We start from the raw sequence: 23,048 nt of genomic DNA, 5'->3' as shown, positions 1-23,048 counted from the left end.
GGAATATGCTCTCCTATGAAGAGTTAGTAAATTGAGGTTTTTCAGTCTTGGAAACCTGACTGAGGAAAGGTTAATAGTGGTCTATAAATCGTGATAGACATGAGTGCGAACTGTTTCTTCCTATGGAAGAGCTGGGGAGTGCCAAGTAAATCTAATAGAAACCATATTTAAAATAAAGGGGGGTGATTCTTCAAGCAGTGGCTGCGGGTGTGGAAAACTCTTGTAGAGGGATGCTGAGGATGCTGAAAAATTGAAGAGAAGACCGCATGACTTTGTTGGAAAGAAATCTGTGGAAGGTTCTACAAAATGTGTAGAAACCATATCCAACTCAGAAAGTCCTTGGACTGAACATAGTTGGAAGAATATTGTTGGAAGACAAGAACATAACGTTTACTTGCCCTTTTCTTACTCACCCCTGAGCACCTGCTTATGGCCCCTGTTGGAGGCAGAATACCAGGCTGACTGTGAATAACCGTCCTTATTTTCTTATACATCTTCCTCAGCCAGTTAATGGATTTCAGAGGGAGTGTGATTAGTGGTAGATTCTCTTTTACATAGTTCGCTCTGATATCACTCTGATATATCTCCTAATTGTCATCATCTGCAAAGTGGAGGGCTTTGTAGCAGTAGCTCTAATAACTGCAAGTCACGTATTCTCATAATCTAATCACAAGCAACATGAGTTTGATGATGTTTTTTTATTATTTCTGACAATTGCATTTTTATGCAACTTACTAGAAACGATAGTTTACATAAGTGTATATGCTTGAGAATCAAGGAAATTATGTTGCTTGAAAGCCGAAGTGTAGAAACAGGATTTTATTTGAAACAATTAAGAAAAACTGAAACTATGGTAATTTTGAATTTATGATTTCTACTAGAAAGATGTCTGTCCAGCAAATCTGAGCTATGCCAACATATTTAAAATGTAGGTTAAAAGTAGGTTGCGTGTCATCTGTGTTCTGAGCTACTTCTGCAGAAGTTTTGGCAGCAGGATCAGCAGCTGTCTTATAAGTAGCAACGGTTGAAAGAGGAGCGGAACGGCATTGATAAATTGCTTCCAGAAGGTCTTTTCTTTAATCTGTTCAGAAATGGCACTGTACTGAATAATGAAACAGCCACAGACTGCAAAAAAAAAAAAAAAAAAAGATTATGTTGCTGACCTGGAGTTACCTGTACTGGTTGAAAAATAGGAGAGTTACAGAGACTACCTATATGGAAACGTCTTGAGTTCAGCCTACGTCTATGGTCTTGGCATACTTTCATGAGAGCCCTTTAAAGGTTCAGAAGCGTGTGGCCCTCTGCGTCTGGCCATTTGCCACATCCCATTGCTGCTGTGCAGTAATTAATCAGTTTGACATGGATAGTGCATATGCGTTGAGATTAGGAAGGAAGTGTTGATTTGATTTGTGGTACCTCAAGGATTTGCTTGAGAGGTTACTGGTCAATTTGAGGGAATTCCTGAACTACCCTAGGGTGATTAATACAATTTTATTGATGATAAAAATAGTTTATCACCATATGTATGTATTTTATTTAAATTTTAAACACATTGTGCTTCTATGCGTCAAAATCTGCCTGACCAAGAGCTCCCAAAACTGAGAGATAAGGAGTAAAGAATGACAGTTTTAATAAAGCCTGTTTATTGTGCATGTTAGGAGTATGTCATGTGTGGGTTGCTCATGGAGAACCAACCCAAATCCAGAGCTATGACTCTGATATGTTTATCCAGACCTTTTTCAAGACTGTTATAATTCTTCACGTTATTCCAGCTTTTTTTAGTAGTCACGATGCAATAGCAGTGGTAAGTAATTGAAGTTCCAGGAAAGAAAATAAGTCCGGTTGTTAGAGTTGCATTTTGAAATGAGGGAATGAGGAGCCTTAGATCATGGTAAATAATACTGCTTGATTGTGTTACAACTGCTGGGTTTGGTTAGATAAATGAGCCAAGGAGTAACAGTTATAATGCAGTCTGTTCTACATTCCCTTTTCTGATTTTCATGAAAACAGGTAGGAGGAGTTTCAGAGAGGAAGGTGGGGATAGAAGATGTCTTCAGCTGCCACTTCTTCCTTCCTCCAAGCTAATTTTATATTCTTCTTCAAGAAGCAGCATACATGAGCTGCGTTGTCTGTACTTCTGTATCTGAGATGTTCTTCATGTATCCTAAGTAGGAGAGAACTAGAGGTTTGAAGGAAGAGAAAACTAAGAGTTTTGGCTGTCAGCTATACTTTAAACATGCATTTTGTTGTATGCTTTTTGTAACATTTTCCCAGCTTCATAGATGGGAACCTTACCTTTTTGGTTTTTTGGGTGGATTGTGAAGGAGCAGGCAGCTGAGTATCAGCTCATGAACTAGAGTAACAACATCATTGCCAATGTTAATGCAAGAATTACCTGGAGAAAATCTGTGGTCATGCAGGATTATAAAGATCCTAGTTCCATGTTTGTTGGAAATACAGGTATGTTTCCATCACCCGTGTAATGATTAGTTTTCTGAAGTTTATTACCCATAGGTTTAAAATGTTTATAGACAAAACATTGCAATGTAGATACTATTGTCATTCTTCCCACTATTGGGAAATTGTGGAAAGAAGTAATTTTCCCAATTATCCTATGTCCAACTAAAAAAAAAAAAACAACAACAACAAAGTTGATTCAGTGCATTGAGAATTAGTTAGCTCTCACTGTGATCTTAGGACCCTAAGTTAGGATATGTTTTCTTATCAGAATGTTACACAGAAAGCCTTTCTTTATACAGTATACCTCCCCCCGCCCCTGTTTTTTTAGTGATTGGACTGTGGTCATGTGGAAGCCTTTGCTTAAGCACCAGGGAAGTGATACCACAGCTCTGTCTCTTTTTCCTAAAAGCTTTACTATAGTACTGATCTTTGAGGACTGTGAGCTTGGGTCTCGGTAGACATCAGTGGTGCCTTGTAAATTCCCATTCCTACGGACCTCAGACCTCACACTGCTTGCACCTCTTTCTGTTCACTTGGTCTAATTTGCAGTTCTAGATAAAGCTTCAGATTTTCTCGTAATAATTGAAGCAGAAAGTCTGTTTCATTGTAATGTGTGGCTCCCAGCAGCCCTGAAAAGAGGTAGTAGATAGAAAAAGCCCTATTTAGAATTAGTGCAAGTTTCAGTGGAGTGAAAGAGCAGTTCTCTGTTGAGTTTAATGAGGCCAAGGTTTCACAGAAGATGTTAAGTATCGGCTGTCATGCATTGTTTCTGTACAAGCTAGCACAGGTACTTGCTATTTCATTCACCACCATTTCCCTCTTTGTCAGTGCTCTGAATTGCCAAGTATGACAAAAATGTTGGAGGGCAACTTCTCTTGCAGTGAACACTATTCAGTTGTGTTCAGTTACAAGGCAGCAGAATCTGGCATGACGTTTGCTGGAAGATAAACCTCACTGATTGCATAACTTGAGGTATTTTATTTATATGCACTTAAAGTGACTTGACACATCACCACCCGTAAAGTGATTAATCTTAATTAGTGTAAAGCTTCTTGACTGGAAAAGGTAACTGCAGTTCAGAATGATCAACAAATTCTCTGTAAATGTTTTTTGTTCTGCCTATTAACCTAGCATGTAATTTCACCTGTCCTAAGGTGACCGCTGTGTCTTAAGCAAGGAGATGTAATAGAGTTTCTTGCAAATCTCCTGTTGAGATTCATGTTCTATACAAGGTGATGTGTGTGGTGATTCTGTGTAGAAGACTATTATATTGAACTGTTGTATTCTTTAATTTCATATTAGTGTATTCTGGATAGTAGATAGCCCAGTGGATTGGTATCTTTTGGTGGAAATGCCGTTCTAGATCACAACAGCTTTCTGACAGCAGAAATGGGATCACTAAAAGTTTGTGGACAGAGGAGTGATTTACAGAGAAGTGTGGTATAACAAGTGAGAAGGCAATTTGCAGAAACTTGTGCAAGATGTTTTCAGAATAAGTTAAATTTGTTTACTGATGTTGATTGTTTCAATTCCCGTGTTTCAAATATTTTTTTAATAGCAATGGGGCTATGTTTTAACTTTCACATGTCTGAATTCTAATCTTAATATAACATTTTAAAGGTGGTGATACGTGTGAGTATCTTCTGTCGAGTGGGAGATTTCTTGGAGAAAAAGTATGGCAACCGCACAGTTGCATGATGCATAAGTATAAAAATAGGTAAGAAAGCTGATGTCTTCTGTTCATCTGCCTGGAAAGAAGAGTCATTGTTTGACTGCAGCTGTAGTAATTGCAGTGTCATGTATTTTTCACTTTATAGCTGGTTCTCTAGGCTTTCAAAAATATGCAACATTTATCAGAAGGCAGTCTGTTCCTTGTACCTTATCTGTGTGTCTACAGTGTTTACCATAGTTGTATTCATATATAAAGCTACAAATAAATGTTGGTGATAGTAGTGCTGATACGTGTTATGCAGAGCCACAAGATACTGCAAAACACTGCATAGCTTCATATGTCACTCTCAGATTGCTGAAAGGGAAAATGCTGACCTTATGTGTAGAATTGCGAGTAAAAAATTCCCAAACAAAATTACCAGTCACATTTTTTCACCTACTAGTAAGAGAACTTTACTTTTTAGTTAACGCTGTATATTACCATTTTGAAACTACTGTGTTTGTAGCACCACAGTATAGGAAAGCCTGCTTTGTTGTTTGCCTAATCACATTAGCAGAAGAGTTCATTTTCATTTCTATGCAAATTACGCTGAACTTCTTACTAATTCAGCATGTTTAAAAAAAGATTTACTGTTCCTTAGAGCTGGATATAATGCTTAGAATTATCTCTATTGCTCTGTAGATTTTCTAAAGACTTTTTCCTAAAATATATGTTTCCAGTAACATGAATGTTGCTGTTTTGTTTTACAGTGAAGCAAAAAATTGCCTCATAGACAAGCATGTTGTGTTTATAGGAGATTCTAGAATTCGACAGCTGTTCTATTCATTTATAAAACTCATAAATCCTCAAGTCAAAGAAGAAGGAAATAAGGTGAGCTAGTTTATTTTGATGATGTTTTTGTTTTTTTCTTCCTAATTTACCTCATAACTCTTCTCTGAACTTCAAAAAAGCAAGAAATGATACTGTTTGCTGGCTTAGCCATGAGGAAGAAGAACCATAGAAAAGTCTTCTGGAGAAGAGCAAGATCAGACCAAGATAATTGTTTGGGTACTAATGAGATGATTGGGAATCTGAGAAGTGAACCAGGAAGCTCGAGAGAAAGCTTGCGGCAGTCTGGGAATAAATTAATGAAGCTGACTTGTCCCATAGCAACTTATGCTTCATATTTGGCTTCTTGATGAGAAAATGATTGCTCCTTTGTGTGTTTTTAGATAGTAGTAATTCATGGATTATAATTTGTGATTTTAAATGTCAGTTAAATTGCTGATCTAATCTGTTCATAAAAATCCTTGGGGCAATGATAGATTTCCAGGTCTAACTTGAGGCTGAAACTAAAAATAGCTTCTGATCTTACCTTCCTTTTGATTGCTGCTGAAGAGCTGTTTGAATTTTATAAGGTGAAGAATGTAAACTGCAGCTTGCAGGGTGGAAGCAGTAAGAAAGGATTTAGCTGTGCCATTTGTTGAACAGAATATTAATTCCTTTTACTATATTGTGCTTCTTAGGCATATCCCTTTGTGGATATATGTACATATGTGAGGGAAAAGATGTTTCACTTTCAACTGTAGATCAGATTTGTCAATTATTTAGTACTTCCATCGTTCAGAAGTGCAAGCTGGCAGCTTTTTCAGCAGGCGGCATGCAGTCACTTTCACTTGTCAAAACAAGATGTTTGATTGATGGAATAACTCTGTTTTTCCTAGTCTCTTGGTTAGGTCAACATTGCTGCCCAAAAGTGAGGGTATGACAGAGTGCTATAATTGTTTTTTAAGTCGAGAGGTATCTTTTGTCAAGTATTTATGAAATCAATATCTCAGTTTGTGGAAGAGAAACACACTTGCTGTTTTGGACCAGGATTGAAACTAATATTGTATTTAGTAATATTTTAAAGGAAGATTATGTATGCAGTATCTGACTGCTTCCTTTCTGATTTCTTACAGTCTCACTCGGCAAATTTAATAATGTATTCCAGACTTTATTTCTGCCTGAGATTATTTTCTTTTATTCTTTAATTAAAACTGTTTTCGTTTTTTTGTGCCAAGAAGATGGGCAAATGAAAAGAAAGGCTAGTGAAAAGGAAATGTAAGAAAAGAAAGGAAAAAAAGTCTAAGTTTTGCTCATTTTGGGAGGCTAGATTTAGGAAAATACTTTATACTTTTGTAACGGAGTGAACAGAAAGCATTTCAGACTTTGTTGGATAGATTTCTTCCAGGAAAAATAACCCTTTATGCGAGTAGTTTGTTTTATCAAGAAAGTAACATAAACATTTTGCATGAGTATACTGACAAGTTTATACAAGAAAAATCCTTTCTACTGAAGATGAACCTTTGGGTGAGAGCAAATTAACATATGAATGTAAATATTTTTTTTCCTTCTGAAAGTTTGTCTTACTTTGGTTTTATTGTTTTGGTTTTTTTGGCAGCATGGAAATATCCCTTTTGAAGATAAATCTGCTTCAATTAAAGTGGTAAGTTTTTTTTACCTAGCATTAAATTGCAAGCCATAATCATGCATATTATTATTTCATACAACGTAATCCAAATTGCAGTCAGAGCTGGATTTTTCAAATTTCCACAAATGCTGTAAAAGTCAAAAGAAGCTTTAGACCATCAACATTCTTTACCATTTTTCCACAAAATATATCAGAGCGTATCTTAACATATTATATTTTGAATAAGATTCTTTGAGAGATTTTGGCTTTGAGTATTCTCTGTTGGCTTTGGGTATAAGTTCTGGAAGCATGTGTAATTTTTTTTTTTGTCGGATCTTATAATTTGGCCTTCCCAAGAATAGCTTTTGCCAGGAAGTTCACTGTTGCACTGCTGTAAGAATAAGTATCTGGGGCTCACTTACTTGGAATGGTAATTGTCATAATTGCCATCAAGCTCTCTGTGCTATCCCAGCAAGTATTCTTTCCACATGGAGAAGTAACCACAATGTTGATTATAATGTGGATATTCAAAAAAAGAAAACAAACAAAGTACTTGAGGGTAGGTTCTGTGAAGGTCTCTGTTCTCCTCTGCCCTGGCAGTTGAGATGGTATCCTCAATAGCTTTCTTTGCTTCCCATGACAGCTCTCAGCAGCGCTGGGATTCTGCTAGTCATGTATTTGCTTATCCCCTGGAGACAACTCATTCTCTGTTCATGAAAACTAAAGAAGCAGTGTATTTGCTCAGTTGTCTGCAAGTGAGTTTTCAGTACCTGTTTGTGTACATGGTTAAGATTTAGGGTACAGAATAACATTTTATGGTGTGAGCCCATGGCAATTTAAGCCTATATTGTCCCACTCTGTTGCTCTTCACAGTCTGTTCCCGGGTTTGTGCTGTAACTAGCCCTGGTACAGCTGTGGAGTGGGCTGGTTTAGAAGTCAGTTCAGCCAAAAACTTACCTTGTAGGGTTCCTTTTTGGTCAGGTCTGGTGTGGCTCATCATATGGTTATGCGAATGCTGGAAAAGAGGGGCAGAACACACAGCAGGACAAGGGGACAAAGCAATGTGATTTATGTTGATGTAGTCTGACACAGAACTACATCTTCAGAACTCGTTAAGCCTTGGTAGGTGGCTAACCACCAAGATTTGAGATCGCAGGTTTGGGCTTTTGGGAGATGTCTGGGTAGCTAAGAATATATTCCTAGTCTGCTGCTGCCTTGTTTTGATGCCGTATTTCTGTTGACATTATTGGCACGGTAGCTGAATTTTCACATTCAGCATGGCTGTGACCCAGTAATCTAAATGTAGAAAATACTTGACAAACAAAAGCAAAAATCACTGGGAACAAGTGGAGAGTTTAAGTTTGCCCTTTCTAGTCATTGCACTGACCCTTCCATCCTTCAGCCACTGCTGATTTTGTGCCTTGGTAACTTTGATTTGTGCCTTGGTAGTCTTGAATCATTGTTCAAATGATTGTGCCGTACAGTAACAGAGTGAACCTTGCCATTGAACTTTCTTAAGTCACACTTTTACAACATCATATTAAACCCACTTTTGCTAATACCTTTGACGGTGATTTTTTTAAGTGATCTAAGTCACCCATTTGCGACAAGATGGCTGCCTGATTGCTCACAGATTCCTGCCAAATAGTGAATTGACAGTAGTCAAGGGAACTACCAAAATCTTTAGGTCTGTGCAGGTGGAGATTTCCTCTCTGATGGTAGTGTTTCTGCATTCTGCATGATAAAGTTTCCTTACAGTAATTTCTGCATATGTAATCCCTGCCATTTCACTTTAATATGTATTTGTAGTCCTTCCGATAGTTCTGCAGCTGAGGAATAACTAGATGCTAGGTAGTCTCAGCCTTACCTGGGAGACATAATAGCACTAGTCAAAGTCTAGACTGTCCTTCTAGATGAAGGTTGGGCACTACTCCTTGTATCTAAAAAAATGTCAGTAGGTAATGCATTTAATGTCCATAGCACTATGAGATTTAAACAGCTAATAATTTATGAAGTGGTAATGTAAAATGTTAGTATTTCTTTTTGTTTGAAAATTGTGATTTCAAGCTATCAATCATAGTATGTAAAGTTCTGGAAGGAAAAAAAAAAACCCACGTTGGTAAAAACTTTGGGAAATTGAGCAAAAAGCAAGTTGTAACAAATAAGTTACAGATGTGAGCTTGGTTTTAGCCCTGATTGCATTGGAAGCTCAAGGACATCTCATTTGGCAGAAGCTAAAAAATTACCTTCTTGGTGAAATCCCAACTCCTGAAATACAAATGAAAATTTCTTTTTTTTTCATGGGGGAAAAGGGGTTTTATGGGTTTTTTTTTCTTTTTCTTTTTTTTCTTCCTGTTTTCAATGCTAGACTGAGAAGTCAGGCTTTTCATGCTAACTATAAAGGAAATCTCACTTTGGGCCAGGTGTGTTTTCTTCATGGTTGAATTGATGGCAATTAGGTGTTTTTTTTTATTTTTTGTTATTAGTCTACTGCTTGTATTTAAGCTTACAGAGTAAATCTGCATTTATTTTACAGGATTTCCTGTGGTATCCAGAAGTTAATGGCTCTATGAGGCAACGTATCAAATCTTGGACTGAGGTTTGTCTTAAAAACTGTTTATTTTAGGAGAGTATGCAACTGACTGAGGACTACTACCTTTCTTTTTTTTCCTACACACAACTATAATTACTAGGAGTCCAGCAGCTGCAGCGTATCACATATTCAGTCAGTTACGTACAGAGATCTGAAATTTGACATCAAAATAATGAAGGGAGGATGTTTACTGGTGTATATGTTTCTGCGCATCTCCTGGTCTCAAGGGTGGCTTCACTTGGGCCAAAAAAAACCAAACCAGAAAACCCTACTTCCTAGAAATAGGTTGATTCATCCTATTAAGAGCTGAAAGGATTTTACTCTGATGTGACATTTCTCTTCTGTGTCTGTAATGGCTCTGCTTTTATGTGACCAAACATTTTTGACCCTTATGGATCCCTTCCAACTTGAGATATTCCATGATTGTATGATTTTATATTTATGTTTGAGTGTTCCAAACTGAAGGACAAAGGCAATTTGGAAAGTCAAGAATGCCTCTATTATTTTTTTTCCCAATATTTCCCTCAAATTACGTACTAATTACTTTACGTGTTTCAGTTATGCTGAACAACATGACAACCTACATCATAAAATTATGTATGTAATTCTGATAATGAGTAATATGTTTACAGATTGGCAACTAAATTTTTCGTGTTTCTTCCTTTCATGACCTTTAAAAAGCCTGGAGCTACTTAGCAATGGCCCCCCGTGATTCTTTGCTACCCTATTTGTCATTCTTGCACAACACCTTCCATCAAGATAGCTGAAGTTATTTGTTTTTCTCTGATTACCACAAAAAATTGAGAACTGCTAAACCCTTGCTGTGCCAAGGCAAAACTCATACTGAGGTGATCAGCACTGTTTGTTTCCTTGTACTCTTCTGTTTGAGTGCATATTGTGTTCCTTGTCCTAGACATAACTTTCAGACAAGGGCAACAACTGTCCGATGTCCTTGTTTTGTTTTTGCAGTGGGTTTTTAGTCACTTCAGTCAGTAGAACAGCCCAAACAGATGTTTGAGAATGCTGAGAGACACTGAGAGAAAAAGTACTTCCATAGTATGATCTACAGTTTACTTGACCTTAGCGGATGTTTAGATAGCATTTAAAGATAACTTATGCTGCTAAATTGATAATGATTGTAAGCACTTACTGATGCTTTGCACTTTTGCAGATTCTGTTATGTGAAAATTCTGCTATATCACAAATTGATGTTCTCTGTAATATATCTGCAATCTACTCTTTCGTAACCGTTAACTGATGGACAGGTTGAGTCACAGTTAATTAAGATATGAGTCTTAATTAACCTGCTCAATATAATAATAATTTGTGAATATTTTTACTTTGTGTCTTAGGGCTCTGTGACAAAACCTCATATAATTGTAGCAGGAGCTGCCACGGTAAGTTATACGTATATAGGGTATTTTAGTAAAGAAGGAAGTTCTAGTAGCATAACTTTTATGCTCTGAAGTTGGTTACATGATGAAGTTATTAAACTCAATTTATAATAAAAAATATACTCTCAGTGAATTTTCTGTTATAACAAGTAGTTCTAAAATGTCAGATACATTTTATTATAGCTGTGTGATGTACAGTACTTGCTTTTTGGCAGCAATACTGATTGATAAGCATTGATTAGCTTGAACCTAGCTAATAAAGTAGCTTCTTTGTTAAAAGCAGATTATTAATTTAAAAAGTTAAATAAAAGTACTTGTGTATTAACTGCGATGCATTTTTAATAAATGCAGTCACAAAATGCTGCTTTTGAGCATGGCCCAATCTGGAACGCTCTTTTTGAGTGCACATATTTCTTTTAGACTTATGTGGGCAAAAACCTGAATTTTACAGGAATAATGCAACAACCAAAGAGATTGCACTTCCTGATTCTTGTTCCACTGGAAGTTTCCACCACAGCTAAGAGCTGCAGCATCACAGAAAACAGGGCTGACAAGGATCTGAAGAGGTCTCCTAACCTACCAGTTTGCCACAAGGCAGGATTGGTTATACCTGTGTCGTGCTTGACAAGAGTCAACCAATTCTTTAAAACTTCCAGGGATGGAACTCAACAGCCCCCCTAAGTAGTCTGTTCCAGCAGTTGGCTGGTACTGGGGGTCAAGAGTTGAACAACTGCTCGTGTCATTAATTCTACATTTAATGTCCCTTACTTCCAAGTATTTTGGAACTGGAATTTGAAAGGAATTAGCTACTGTAAATTCATACCAGCTCAAATGTAGATGGGGGAAAAATGTGTTCCATTTTAAACAAAATCCTTTGAAAACAGTTTGGTTTAGAGAAAGTTCAGGCATTCTACCAATCTGGAAGCTCCCGGGCATGCCAATCTAGGGTGAATTCCGCAATTTTAGGGGAAGGTCATATTTGTATGCAGACCTCCACACATTTCCTGAGGGATCAGAAATTCTCTATTTCCTTACAGGTGAAGCCCCCAAATTCTCTTCCTTTGTCGGAATCCTTTCTTGCATGCAAAAGATCAGGTTGCAAAACTACAGGACTCTTAGCTAAATAATTCATTTTACTCATATATATACATTAGTCATAGCTTGTTGTCCTTCGTGGACAGCAGGAGATATGAACCAACAATATGTATGTGATGCTCAGGTCTTTATAACGCTAATATATTTACACAAAACGTTAATAGTGATATCTAGACTTGGCCAAAGATAAACATCCTCTATTTTAAGGGACTTACAGAAGAATAAAGTGCTTCAAAAATCTGACACATCAGCAACATTACCATGGCTAGCACTAGCGTGATATCCTGCTACTAGATTAAGCTGGTGTGTGCCCTTGGACTTGTCAGCATTTTGAAACTTACCTATATCTTTAACTTAGCTCTCGGTTGGGTCATGCTACTTTGGTCTGGACATGTCTGTCTTAAGATGTCAACTGCATAACAATTTATAAATAGAAGTAAAGTCTTATAAGCTGGAGAAGCTCCAACTAGTACAAAATTCAGTTGCTTGCTTATTCTGGGAAAAGGAGATGCTCTGAGAATGTCACTGCAGTACTCTGCTTCTTAGTTCCTGACTTCCTGTTGAATAGAATATGCTTCTTAATACGTCTGTTTAAATACTGTAGGTGTTTCGTGAGTAAAGATTTAGCTACTGGGAGAAACTGCTTTTTTTCCAGAGTGTGAATTCTCAGAGCAGCTGCATGTTATTTGGTTTCATGAAGTATTCGTTTATATTCAATAATATTCTCAAGAAGTGGATTAAGCAGTGTACTTGGCTTACATCAAAATTTTTATATAGATATTTAGAAATAATTAGAGAGTTCACGACATTCAGACTAAATTATTTATTTTTTTTTTTTTACAGATTTTGACTAAATCAGTATAGATACAGTAATACTTTGAAAAAAATGTTGATCTATTTTTCTTACAGCATGGGAGATTCTTTTCAGAAGTTAGAAGAAATTCGTGTGTGGCTATAGCATTCTCCCAATCATTTCATATAGACGATTAAATCAGAAATTAAAATGGCTCTTTTTCTTTTCTTATTTCTTTGTGGATATCTGCAAAACAGATGGAAATATTGGAACTCGATACCACCGTCAAGTTTTGCTTGCATGCATCTGTTGTTGTGGTCAGTTTTCCTAGAGTAAGATCAACCAAATTGGCCATGATTTTTATATAATGTGACTGGCTTTGCTACTTCATCATTGTTCAAAGTCAAGGGGCTTTTAATTAAAACACCTTGCATAATTTAATTTATGAAAAATCAAATATATATTAAGTTGAATATTATATACTCCACATTTAAATGGTCTGTTTGAATGTAATTATCTGTCTAGACAGCTGCTTCATCCAAAAGAAATTTTTTAGCACTTTAGAAGTGAAGACTAAAGAAATAATCTAGCTTTATAGAAATAATGAAAAATAGCTACTAACGGAGCAATGTAATCTCTTAATTAAGGGTCCTCAGACATACAGGTTCTGAATATCTCTCTGTTTCTCCAGTGGTCTATCAAGATTCACAATGGCAGCAACGAAGCCCTCACACAATATAAAATCAATATCACTTCAATTGCACCTCTTCTGGAAAAATTAGCAAAAAGTAGTGATGTTTACTGGGTCTTACAAGGTAAAGTAATGAACAGTAGGTAACAATTTGTACTGTCACTGTCTGTTGAATCATTATCTTGTAGGATATGGAAAACTTAGTCCATACTGCTTACTTGCCGAGTAAGAAGGGTGTTGGTTGAATTCCAATCTGGCCTTTCTTGCAGCCTTAACTGGCTGGTACCTAACTAGCTGTTAATAGCAGTGGAGATTTTAAAGCTCTTTCAGGAAAATCTTTTGCCTTCTGAACTCTTAATTCTTTGTTAGCTTACTCTCAGACTCAATATGCCAGGTCTGTTCTCCCTGTGCTGTGCTCCATACGTGCCTCCTGGGGTTCAAGAGCACAAGTGCACAAACCAGCAGTATTCCTGTGTCTGTGTTCAATTAAATTTTCCGGTTACATAAATAATAGGAGAGGTTCAACAAGTGCATCCTCTGTGTGTGTCTAGAATGAACAGACATACTCTAGAGAATATAGAGAATTTAAGTCTCTAGAATGAAACTTGCTTCTGTACACTGAGCACTGATGAGTTAAGATTAGGAGCCAGAAATCATGGTTCAAAATGAGTCTGCGATATTTTTATTATGGCACCAAGCTTACATTCTTTTGCTTTTCTTGAATAAAACTAAGGCTATGTGTCTGACACTGAGCAATGAGCTCATAGGTAGAATGCGCTCCTGGTTTATCTGCCACAGAATATAGCATTTTAGATTATCATCACCTTAGTTAGAAACATAGGCAGATTTTGAGCCCAGGTAGGAATATACCCAGCTGTACCCTTACAGTCACATCCAAGTTCCTATCAAAGATGGTTCTAGAGGTTAACCTGAATCAACAGATTAATCTTCTCGCATTCCTTTCAAAACCATGTTTATCTATAACAGAAGCAGGTAGCTGTCAGACATGTCCCAACGTTCTGTTCATAAAGATGCGGTCCATTTAAGTCACCTCTGAGCTCTTTAATGGAACAAATAAGAGGAAAAATAGTCTGTACACATTGAGTTGTCTAAACATTGATTGTCCAGAAGTAGGCATTGACGTAGCTAAAGGAAGTCAACTTATAGCTCGTAGAGTGTGTTTCACCGGAGTTATGAACATCAGTAGCTTTTCATAGCAACTTATTGATCTCCGGCTGACCTTTTGATCTAGAACCCCGTGTAGCTTTGTGTTAAGCTCTACATAATTTCTGAAGCCTGCAGGCAATTAAGTGGTGTTCCATTCTTCTGAAAAACTGAAATTCTGCCATCAGTTAAACTGGAATCAACAAGAGAAAGTGGAATATGCTTATGGACTGTGACTTAAAGAAATGAGAATCTGGTTTCTTCTGGAGTAACTAGAGGGTTTGAGAGATATCTTTTTTCAGTGTGTTTATTCTGCTGCCTGCCTTCTGTCCTCTTGGCTTTGGAGTCTTTCCTCAGGGGATTCCGTTACTGAGAGAAGGCATAAACAGCTCTGCACTCCAGCATTATATGCTCTTCATGGGTTTGGGGAAATTAAAACAGGCATTTATGTCTGGCTAAAGCTTTCTAATGTGTAAGTACATATGCATGACTAGGGAATGGTGATAAGAACATTTCATCATAAACAACTCTCGTTACTACTCTAGTTACTGTAACAGTCACTCGTTCCTCACTGTACATTTTTTCTGTACCATTAAACAATCGTGACTATCTAAATGAAAGCAGCCTGTACAACTTGAGCTACGTATTTGTCAAGTAGAGGATTAATGTGCCTGTTCTTTGTCCTTTCAAATTCAGACCCTGTTTATGAAGATATGCTGAGTGAAAGTCGGAAAATGATCACTAATGAGAAAATAGATGCTTATAATGAAGCAGCTGTTCGTATTCTGAACAGCAGCTCCCGAAATTCCAAAGCTAAAGTTAAAATGTTCAGTGTATCAAAATTGATAGCACAAGAAACTATCATGAAGTCTGCAGATGGCCTGCATCTCCCCGAATCAAGCAGAGACACAGTAAGTGTTTTTATCACTGGTCAACATTAAACAGTAATAATAGTAAAACGGGATTTTCAGTGAATGTTCTGAAATGGCAGACAATATAATGAATATAATGAGAACCTACACATTCTCAGGAAATTTTGTTCAGAAGATCTCAATAGCTGGGAGGGCAGTTAGTTATATAGAATGTTTAAAAAACATAATAGCAAACACGTTAGTGCATAGCTATTTTAAAGTAGCTGTTAATCCGCTAGATCTTTCAGATACTGAGTGCAAACTGCTTGCCTTCCTCTGCATGAATTAGAGTGATAACGATTTGTAAAGCAGTGCTAAGAAATAAGTTTTCAATTTTCCCCTGTGTGCTCACATAATTTTGTTTAGTAAGGAGTATGAAAAGGATAAGAAAACACAAAATATACACTTTCCTGGTTGCATGGAGTGCCACTGACTTGATTGCTTATTTTAACCTATCTATATATGATAGATAGGGGCTTATTTTAACCTATCTATATATGATATATAGGGGCTCAGAGTGAGCCCCTCTGAGCTTTGTCAGTCTGCCCTTCTTGTAACTGAGCTCTCCCGCCGTGTCACTTTTAGTTCCACTTCTTTGCAGGTTTCAGTTGCTTTCAAGTACTGGATGAACTAAATATCATCTCACCACAGATTTCAGTCTCATTGTCATGTTTTAGAGACTTTCATTACCATGACCCAAGTTTATGAGCTGCTTTTCACGTATAGTCCATTTAGCTCTTCATAGCTCCTTTTATAGCCAGTAGAGAGAACAGTTCTGTTGTAAGGATTAGGATTAGCTCTTTTTGCGTACCTCAAGAAGCTCAAGGGTTTCCTGTTTGGAAGAAGTGTTTTGACTGTACTGTTGAATGCAACTAGGTATGTGGGGGTACTGTGAAATTTTATCTATGTAATGATAAGGGAGAAATGCATATATTTTATTGTCAATGTATGATCTAGAAGAAAATTTCTTATGATGAAAATGTTAACGTGTTTATTACAGATTGACAAAACTGCCTATTTCTTTCACAGAATGCAATGATTCTTATGAATGTCTACTGCAATAAGATAATGAAGCCCATTGATGGCTCCTGCTGCCAGCCTCAACCTCCTCTCACTCTGATACAGAAGTTAGCTTTCTGTTTTTTTACTTTGTCCATTATTGGATATTTAATTATCAATTTAATTCATCGGAATAATTTTCGGAAGAACAAATCATGCACTGATTTGGAAAGTGGAGAGGAGAAGAAACCTGCCATCAGCACTCCTAATGTTTCTACTTTAGAGATGCTCTTACACTCCTTTTGCAAACTTGGTCTAATCATGACCTATTTTTATCTATGTGACAGAGCAAATCTTTTCATGAAGGAAAATAAATTTTATACACATTCATCTTTCTTCATACCAATCGTCTATATCTTGGTTTTGGGGGTATTTTATACCGAAAATACCAAAGAGGTAATGATCATGTTGACATTCTACTTATAATGTTGTTTTCCAGTTTGAGTGTAGATAACTAATTACTAAATATTGAAAGTTATATTTTCAAAGTCAGTATAACTCATCTGCAAAAAATGCACTCACAAGCAATGTAACGTTTGCATGGAATTAGATGCAGAAGCTTTTTGAAAGCATATGGGTATGAGTGCCTCTAGCTATTGTCACTCAGTGACATTTGAAGTCAGCATAGCTCAGATACAAGAGAGTGTAGAGCCCGTTAAAATCTGATAGACCTGTGTCCACTAGACAGAAGTATTTTACAATTGAGACCTATTTACCCATAAAGTGGTTTATTGTTTTGAACTTTTTCTCCTCATTTTGTAGATGTTCGTTGTACTTTTTGGAATAGCAACACTCTTGTTTTGTTTTGCATTAGACTAAAGTGTTAAATAGAGAACAGACTGATGAATGGAAGGGCTGGATGCAACTTGTTATTTTGATTTATCATATGTCTGGAGCAAGCACTGTAAGTGATTAGAATTTCATATTTTTTTTTTTAAGTGGGAATGCAGTTTGGGTATGTTATTTCAAAAGAAAGATAGTGCAAATGCATATTAGAGTTGAATAGAATTAATAACTCCTTCTCTTGTTCCTGTAGTTTTAAAAATGGTATTAGCAGAATTAGTTTTTCTCTCTAAGCGTAGATCTCATCGATAAGAGCATTTTGTGTTACTTGGCCAATGAAAAAATATACTTGTTTCCTCAGTGTCGAATATTACGTTACTTTATTTTTAATTGCTAGCAACACTTTATTTTTATGTTCAGAACTTGAAACTGCTGAAGGTAAGCTTTCAAAGATCCTGTCTTAACTCTCTCTTAACTGGTTACAGAATATGGAAAGTGTAGAGCAATAAATAGCAGAAACTTATTTTAACATCAGAGAAGTCAGGGCAACAAAAGAGCTTAGTAAGAAACAGAGAAATGCAGCATACTGTTTCTTTTCTTAGGTAAGCCTGATTTAGTGCAATGCAGAAAAAGGATAAAATAGGGGGGAAGAAGGGAAAATTAAAAGCATTTCTGTGGCCATTTATAAAAGGTACTTTATTTTTCTCAACAGTTTTTGCCTGTATACATGCACATTCGAGTTCTGGTTGCTGCATATCTGTTCCAGACAGGTTATGGACACTTCTCATATTTTTGGATGAAAGGGGACTTTGGTGCGTACAGAGTGTGTCAGGTGAGAATATCTACTTGCCATTTTTATAAAGAAATTTTGTTCAGATAACAGAATATCCATAATATATCCGTACTTCGTAAATAATGTGATATGAGATTACTTAATCAAGGTTTGCACATGAAAAATGGCTGTTGTTTCTATGTCATCTGACCTGTTTAATCGGTAGTGTTTATCTAATACAAACATCTAGGATATAAATGATACTTGCAATGTAAAAAATGCAAGTATTGTAGGCTTTAAAATATCAAGACAAATATTTTCAAATATATAGCAATGGACTTTTCACTGCAGTAGCAATTTACAATATATAGCAACATGTAAGTAATAATCCAGGCAATAAAGAGGGGTACCATTGACAACAAACTTATTTGCTAAATCTTCCTAGATCTACTCTGTAGTCACTGGTGAGTAAGAGGTTTACGTGGATAGCTGTGATGTTCTGAATCGCCCGCTGGAACAGCCTTTCTCCAGTTACTATTGAAAATAGATAGGTGGTGTGAATGTTCTCATCGGCTCTCCCTGTTGGCAAAAAAATTATGGTTTCCCAAATTAGCCATTGGAAGTACTTCATTTTGCTTCTCTTACCTTGTTCTTACTACATCGGTCTGCTCCATGTTCATATTTTCCAATGTGTTTGTTTTTTTTTTTTTTAATTATTAGTATGTTTCTGTTAGTTTTCTTTATACAAGTAGATAAATGTTTGGTGAATCCAAGAGACAGTTGTGTACAGAATTTCTTTCTTTGTCTTCTTCTCTGAATAAAGGTAATTACTGAACAAGTTATTCAGCATGGCAGTGTAGGTGGAACAGATGTTGTCTTGTCTCTGATTTAAATTGAAGTAATTTCCACTTGCTTAAATTGTGAAAGCTTTTAGTTTTTGTATGCATTCTGGATATTTTCCTCACTTGTTAGTGAAATAAAAAACTTTTTGGCTGGTTAGTTAGGGCCATTAATAGTGCCCCAAAGCACTTGTGGTATCTTTCTTTCTTTCAGATGAGTGATCGTTTGGATCCATTAAAGAAACTCTTCACGTTGCTATTTTATTAAGTATCCAACTGTTCTGCATTGAAGTAGATTACTAATACATGAACAAGAGGCATCACTGTAGTATTCGTTACATTTTTCAAGACATAGCAAAGTGTCGCCAAATATTGTACATTACTTCTCCTTTCATTCTCAACTGAAAATGTGTTGGATTGTTTTTTTTGTTGGGACAGTTAGTTCTGTGTAACAATGTTTAACCATTTGATAAATAGAATATGGTTGGAAATACCACGCCCCTTTACTGTTTTTCTTTAGAAACAGAAGAAAATTTCACGAACATATCAGATGTATCTGCTTCGTCTGAAAAACAAATATGCAGGGTTGGGGGTTTTTTGGTTTGTTTTTTTTTGTTGGTTTGGTTTTGGTTGTTTTTTGTTTTTTTTTTTCATTTAAAAACTGCTGTTTTTCTTGGTCCAAAAGCCTTTTCAGTTATGGGTTTGAGTTTTCAGATCAAAGTGCAAAATAGCGAGAAAACAAATACTTTCTAGTCAGCTATATTGATTATGGGTTGTTTTCTTTTCCAAAGACAGTGTACTGGAGCCTACGTTTATTAACAAAGAAAATGATTTTCGCTCTGTGACAGTACTGGAGAACATACCTATTTTTGTGGTTTCCCTCCCAGGTTTTGCAGTGTGTGCTGTAGCAGTTTGAAAAATAAGAATAGATCTTCAACTGCTGTTAAATGTTACATTGTCATGTACCTCAGGTCCTCGTGCTTACGAACGGTATGGCTGCTGCATAACTGCGGTAGTGGTAATGACATTACCCTTGCTTTAACTGAGCCAGCCCAGGTGCTATGGGAGTGAAAGCAGAGAGGCATTAAGAGCATCCAGCAACTGGAATACTCAGTCCCCAGCCTGGAGTCAGTTCTATTTTACCCTGTTTTCATTGCTCTCCCTACCCAAAATCAGCCTGCAGTCTTATATTGCATTATTGATGTTCCCTGAGATACTTACCCGTGTTTCAACTAAAATATCATCAGCATGTAAGATGTAAAATACGTAGATATTTTCATATAGTGCTAAAGAAACATGTCCCCCACCTCTCTTAGCTTTGCCTCTCAGTTTATATATCCTCTGTCTTCTTTCCTCTGACTCCTTCCAGGTGTTATTTCGTCTCAATTTCTTGGTTGTGGTACTGTGCATAGTGATGGACCGACCTTACCAGTTCTACTACTTTGTGCCATTAGTTACTGTCTGGTTTATGATCATTTATGCTACCTTAGCTATATGGCCTCAGATAGTCCAGAAGAAAGCAAATGGTAAGATTTTTTTTTTTTTTCTTCTGCTGTAAAACATTGCGTGTTACTACAAATGATAACCATACAGAAAACAGCATTGTTAGTACATTTCGGTCTCTTTTTAACATAGTCAAAATATGTTAAACAGCTATTCACAGAAATATGATTTGTCATAGATTAATTATATGTCAGTTGAAAAACGTAACAGCTGGTAACTAAAGTCTCTCTCTGGTGGCCGTCATATTAGAATACTTTTTGATAGGTTTTGACCATCAGAAATGTGTTTTATCAAGAGTTGTAATATTACTGAATGCAAACTAAAAATATAGGTTATGCTGTCTGTGCTAGCTGAGATTGTTGCTGTCGTGTACTAACAGGCACAACATGAACAGTGAGTGTTTAGACTTTCCCATTCTGCATTGCCAACGTGTCTCATCCATTTTCAGCACTAATTCTTCCATATCCTGCCAAATAAGAACGTGGGGTTTGTTATGTTAATATCTTAGATTAAGCAAACTATCAGAACTATGTCTTGTGATATGGATATTTTAAATAAAAATTGAAGTGAAACCCCAGTTTACGCGTTGCAGTTCATTGAAGAGCTGTCATCATGTGGTAAATGCTTATTATTTAATTAACCTAAATTAGAACCAAAACCTTAAGTCTGTGATCCTCCTTCCCTATTGATGGAGTAATATCCAAATTTTATAGTCTGCAGATATGACAATGAAATATACCAAATGCATGCTAGGAATAGATGCTGCAAAAATATAATTGGAGAGTAGTTTTACAAGGTATCTTGAAGGTAAATAGCTCCAATATTATTTTTTTTTTTTTTTAATACAAAGGCACTTCTGTTCCAGATACAGAGAAATGATGATTATGTACTTTAGAGCAATAGTGTACTGTGAAACTAGAAAATTTTTCAATGACAACTCTCACTTGTTTATGTCCCTGTTTACAGCAGCCAATTTATATGGCGAGAGAGGGAGATAATCTCTGTTGCGATGTTGAGGCTTGGATAGAGCGTAGTACCAGTCGACAGCTTTGAGGAGCAGTTTCTCAGGCTTGTCTTAACAAGATACTTGTCCTTAATGACCTGCAGTTGAGCTTTGGAGTACAACTGGTACCTCAAAGTTTAATAATATATGCTCTACTTATTTCACATGACAAAAGCTGTTGGGCATTTTGTTTTATTTATTTATTTACATTCACCTGGAATAAGGACTGCCTGTGCAGAATGTTTGGGAAAGCAGAGGCTTTAAAATAGTATTGCTGTTTGAACACCTGAATTCTCTTCTTCCTGTATGTGTGTTGTCCCTGTTTTAGACATGAGGCTTAATTTAGGCTTACTAGGTTGTTAATTGCTGTGAATGTTTATTTTTATTGCTTGAAGTAAAACTTAATATGTAAAGGTAGATAGTGATAAAATATGGCTGGTAATATTTTAAAATTTGTTTATGAAATTTGTCTATTACTAAGCATAGCCACACTAAACAACTGGCAATTATTATTTAATGTGTCCTGGGGTTTGCTATTGAAAAATTGATGACTGTGTACTGATTAATTTATTTCTTCCTCAGGGAACTGCTTATGGCACTTTGGTTTACTGCTGAAACTGATTTGCTTACTGACATGTATATATTTTCTGTCATATTCTCAGGTTTGTAAGTTTTGACTATTTTTATCCTTAACAACCTAAAAGTATATTACCTTTCTCTACTTTTTAATGTGCTCATAACTTGTGTAGTTGCTTCTGTATCATAATTACAGAAGAAAAAAAATGGAACCTTTCTTTTCATATTTGAATTGGCATAATTGCTGGAAAAAACACAATTCTGTATCTTACTGATTTGTTTGTAACGCTTGACATGTTTTTAGTATACTACTACAAATGGAATAAATACAAAGGTCTCTGCTTTGGTTTTGGGGTGGGGTTTTTCTGATGTGCTTAAAGTTACTGGGTTTTGCTAGCATATGGTGATACATATGGTGGTATAGTGATATGAAGATCTGTGTCTCTTAGAGACCTAGTGTTGGCTTTGATACCTTATCAAAGACTGGTTCTCATGCTAAACCAGAGTGCCTTACTGCATGCAGTAAGTAAAGCTGACAGAAATAAGGGCAGAGTTTGTCAGGGAGGATTTTACAGGGGGGGTTGTGTGCTTTTAATCTCTTGCTTTTAAGCCTGTTGAACTGTAGTCTTCTGTAGAGTATGCATTTGTTATCCCAACACATGAGTGGATCTCCCTGTTTAAGCCTGCAGTACAAAATGGAGGGCATGCCAATACCTATATGGGAAGCAAAACTGAAACCCTCTCTCATCTGAAGAAGTATTTTTGTTGTATTTTTTTCTTCTGTAGCGGGGAGTGCCTTCCAAGGAAGCCTGTTATTTTGTTAATGCCATGTAGCTAGTGAAATAGGGATGTAATGATATTAAAAGACAGCATATTGGTTTAAATTTAATAAACATGGTTGACATCAGTGTTAATGTTTTTGCCATGTTTATTTTTTACAGGGTGCATTTGAGAAGATATTTTCTTTTTGGCCACTGTCCAAGTGTTTTGAACTGAATGGGAATGTCTATGAATGGTGGTTCAGGTGGAAGCTGGATCGCTATGTACGTAACATTTGCATACATTTATACTGGTCTTTTAAGTGCATTTTTTAATCTGGGGGGAGGGGGAGTTGTTTTCCTTTCCTCCAGAGAAAACAGGAGTTTGTCCTAGTGGATTGTTTAATAGAAGACTAAGCTGCATCCACCTTACTTCTGCAAATGTCTGTCAAAGCCTTGCTCAAAAGATGGATGTTGATTGATTTGCTGCTGGATCCTGCTTAGTTTGCTTTTAAAAAATGAAGTCATAAAGTGACCCGGATTTGTCTTTT

At 36.4% G+C, this 23,048-nt stretch overlaps 1 protein-coding gene across 2 annotated transcripts in view; it reads left to right on the top strand.

Moving 5' to 3' along the window:
- The window catches only part of CASD1 (CAS1 domain sialic acid O acetyltransferase 1), a 34,738-nt gene that overhangs the window by 5,257 nt on the left and 6,433 nt on the right, over positions 1-23,048 (top strand). The window contains exons 2-14 of one of the 2 annotated variants that reach the window (XM_087774599.1): positions 4,081-4,177; positions 4,882-5,002; positions 6,555-6,599; positions 9,100-9,162; positions 10,509-10,553; positions 13,130-13,253; positions 14,990-15,204; positions 16,234-16,659; positions 17,078-17,167; positions 17,759-17,878; positions 20,027-20,183; positions 21,746-21,825; positions 22,681-22,782. In XM_087774599.1, coding sequence (XP_087630725.1) covers positions 4,081-4,177; positions 4,882-5,002; positions 6,555-6,599; positions 9,100-9,162; positions 10,509-10,553; positions 13,130-13,253; positions 14,990-15,204; positions 16,234-16,659; positions 17,078-17,167; positions 17,759-17,878; positions 20,027-20,183; positions 21,746-21,825; positions 22,681-22,782 — 1,685 coding nt within the window. The remainder of the gene's footprint in view (positions 1-4,080; positions 4,178-4,881; positions 5,003-6,554; positions 6,600-9,099; positions 9,163-10,508; positions 10,554-13,129; positions 13,254-14,989; positions 15,205-16,233; positions 16,660-17,077; positions 17,168-17,758; positions 17,879-20,026; positions 20,184-21,745; positions 21,826-22,680; positions 22,783-23,048) is intronic. The other variant, XM_087774608.1, reaches the window with a different exon arrangement.

Source organism: Nipponia nippon, unplaced genomic scaffold, assembly GCF_047370975.1.
Source record: "Nipponia nippon isolate SJK-2023a ecotype South Korea unplaced genomic scaffold, ASM4737097v1 scaffold_1, whole genome shotgun sequence".
Lineage (NCBI taxonomy): Eukaryota > Metazoa > Chordata > Aves > Pelecaniformes > Threskiornithidae > Nipponia > Nipponia nippon.
Note: the sequence above shows the minus strand (reverse complement) of the source record. Positions and strands in the feature narration are given on the sequence as shown.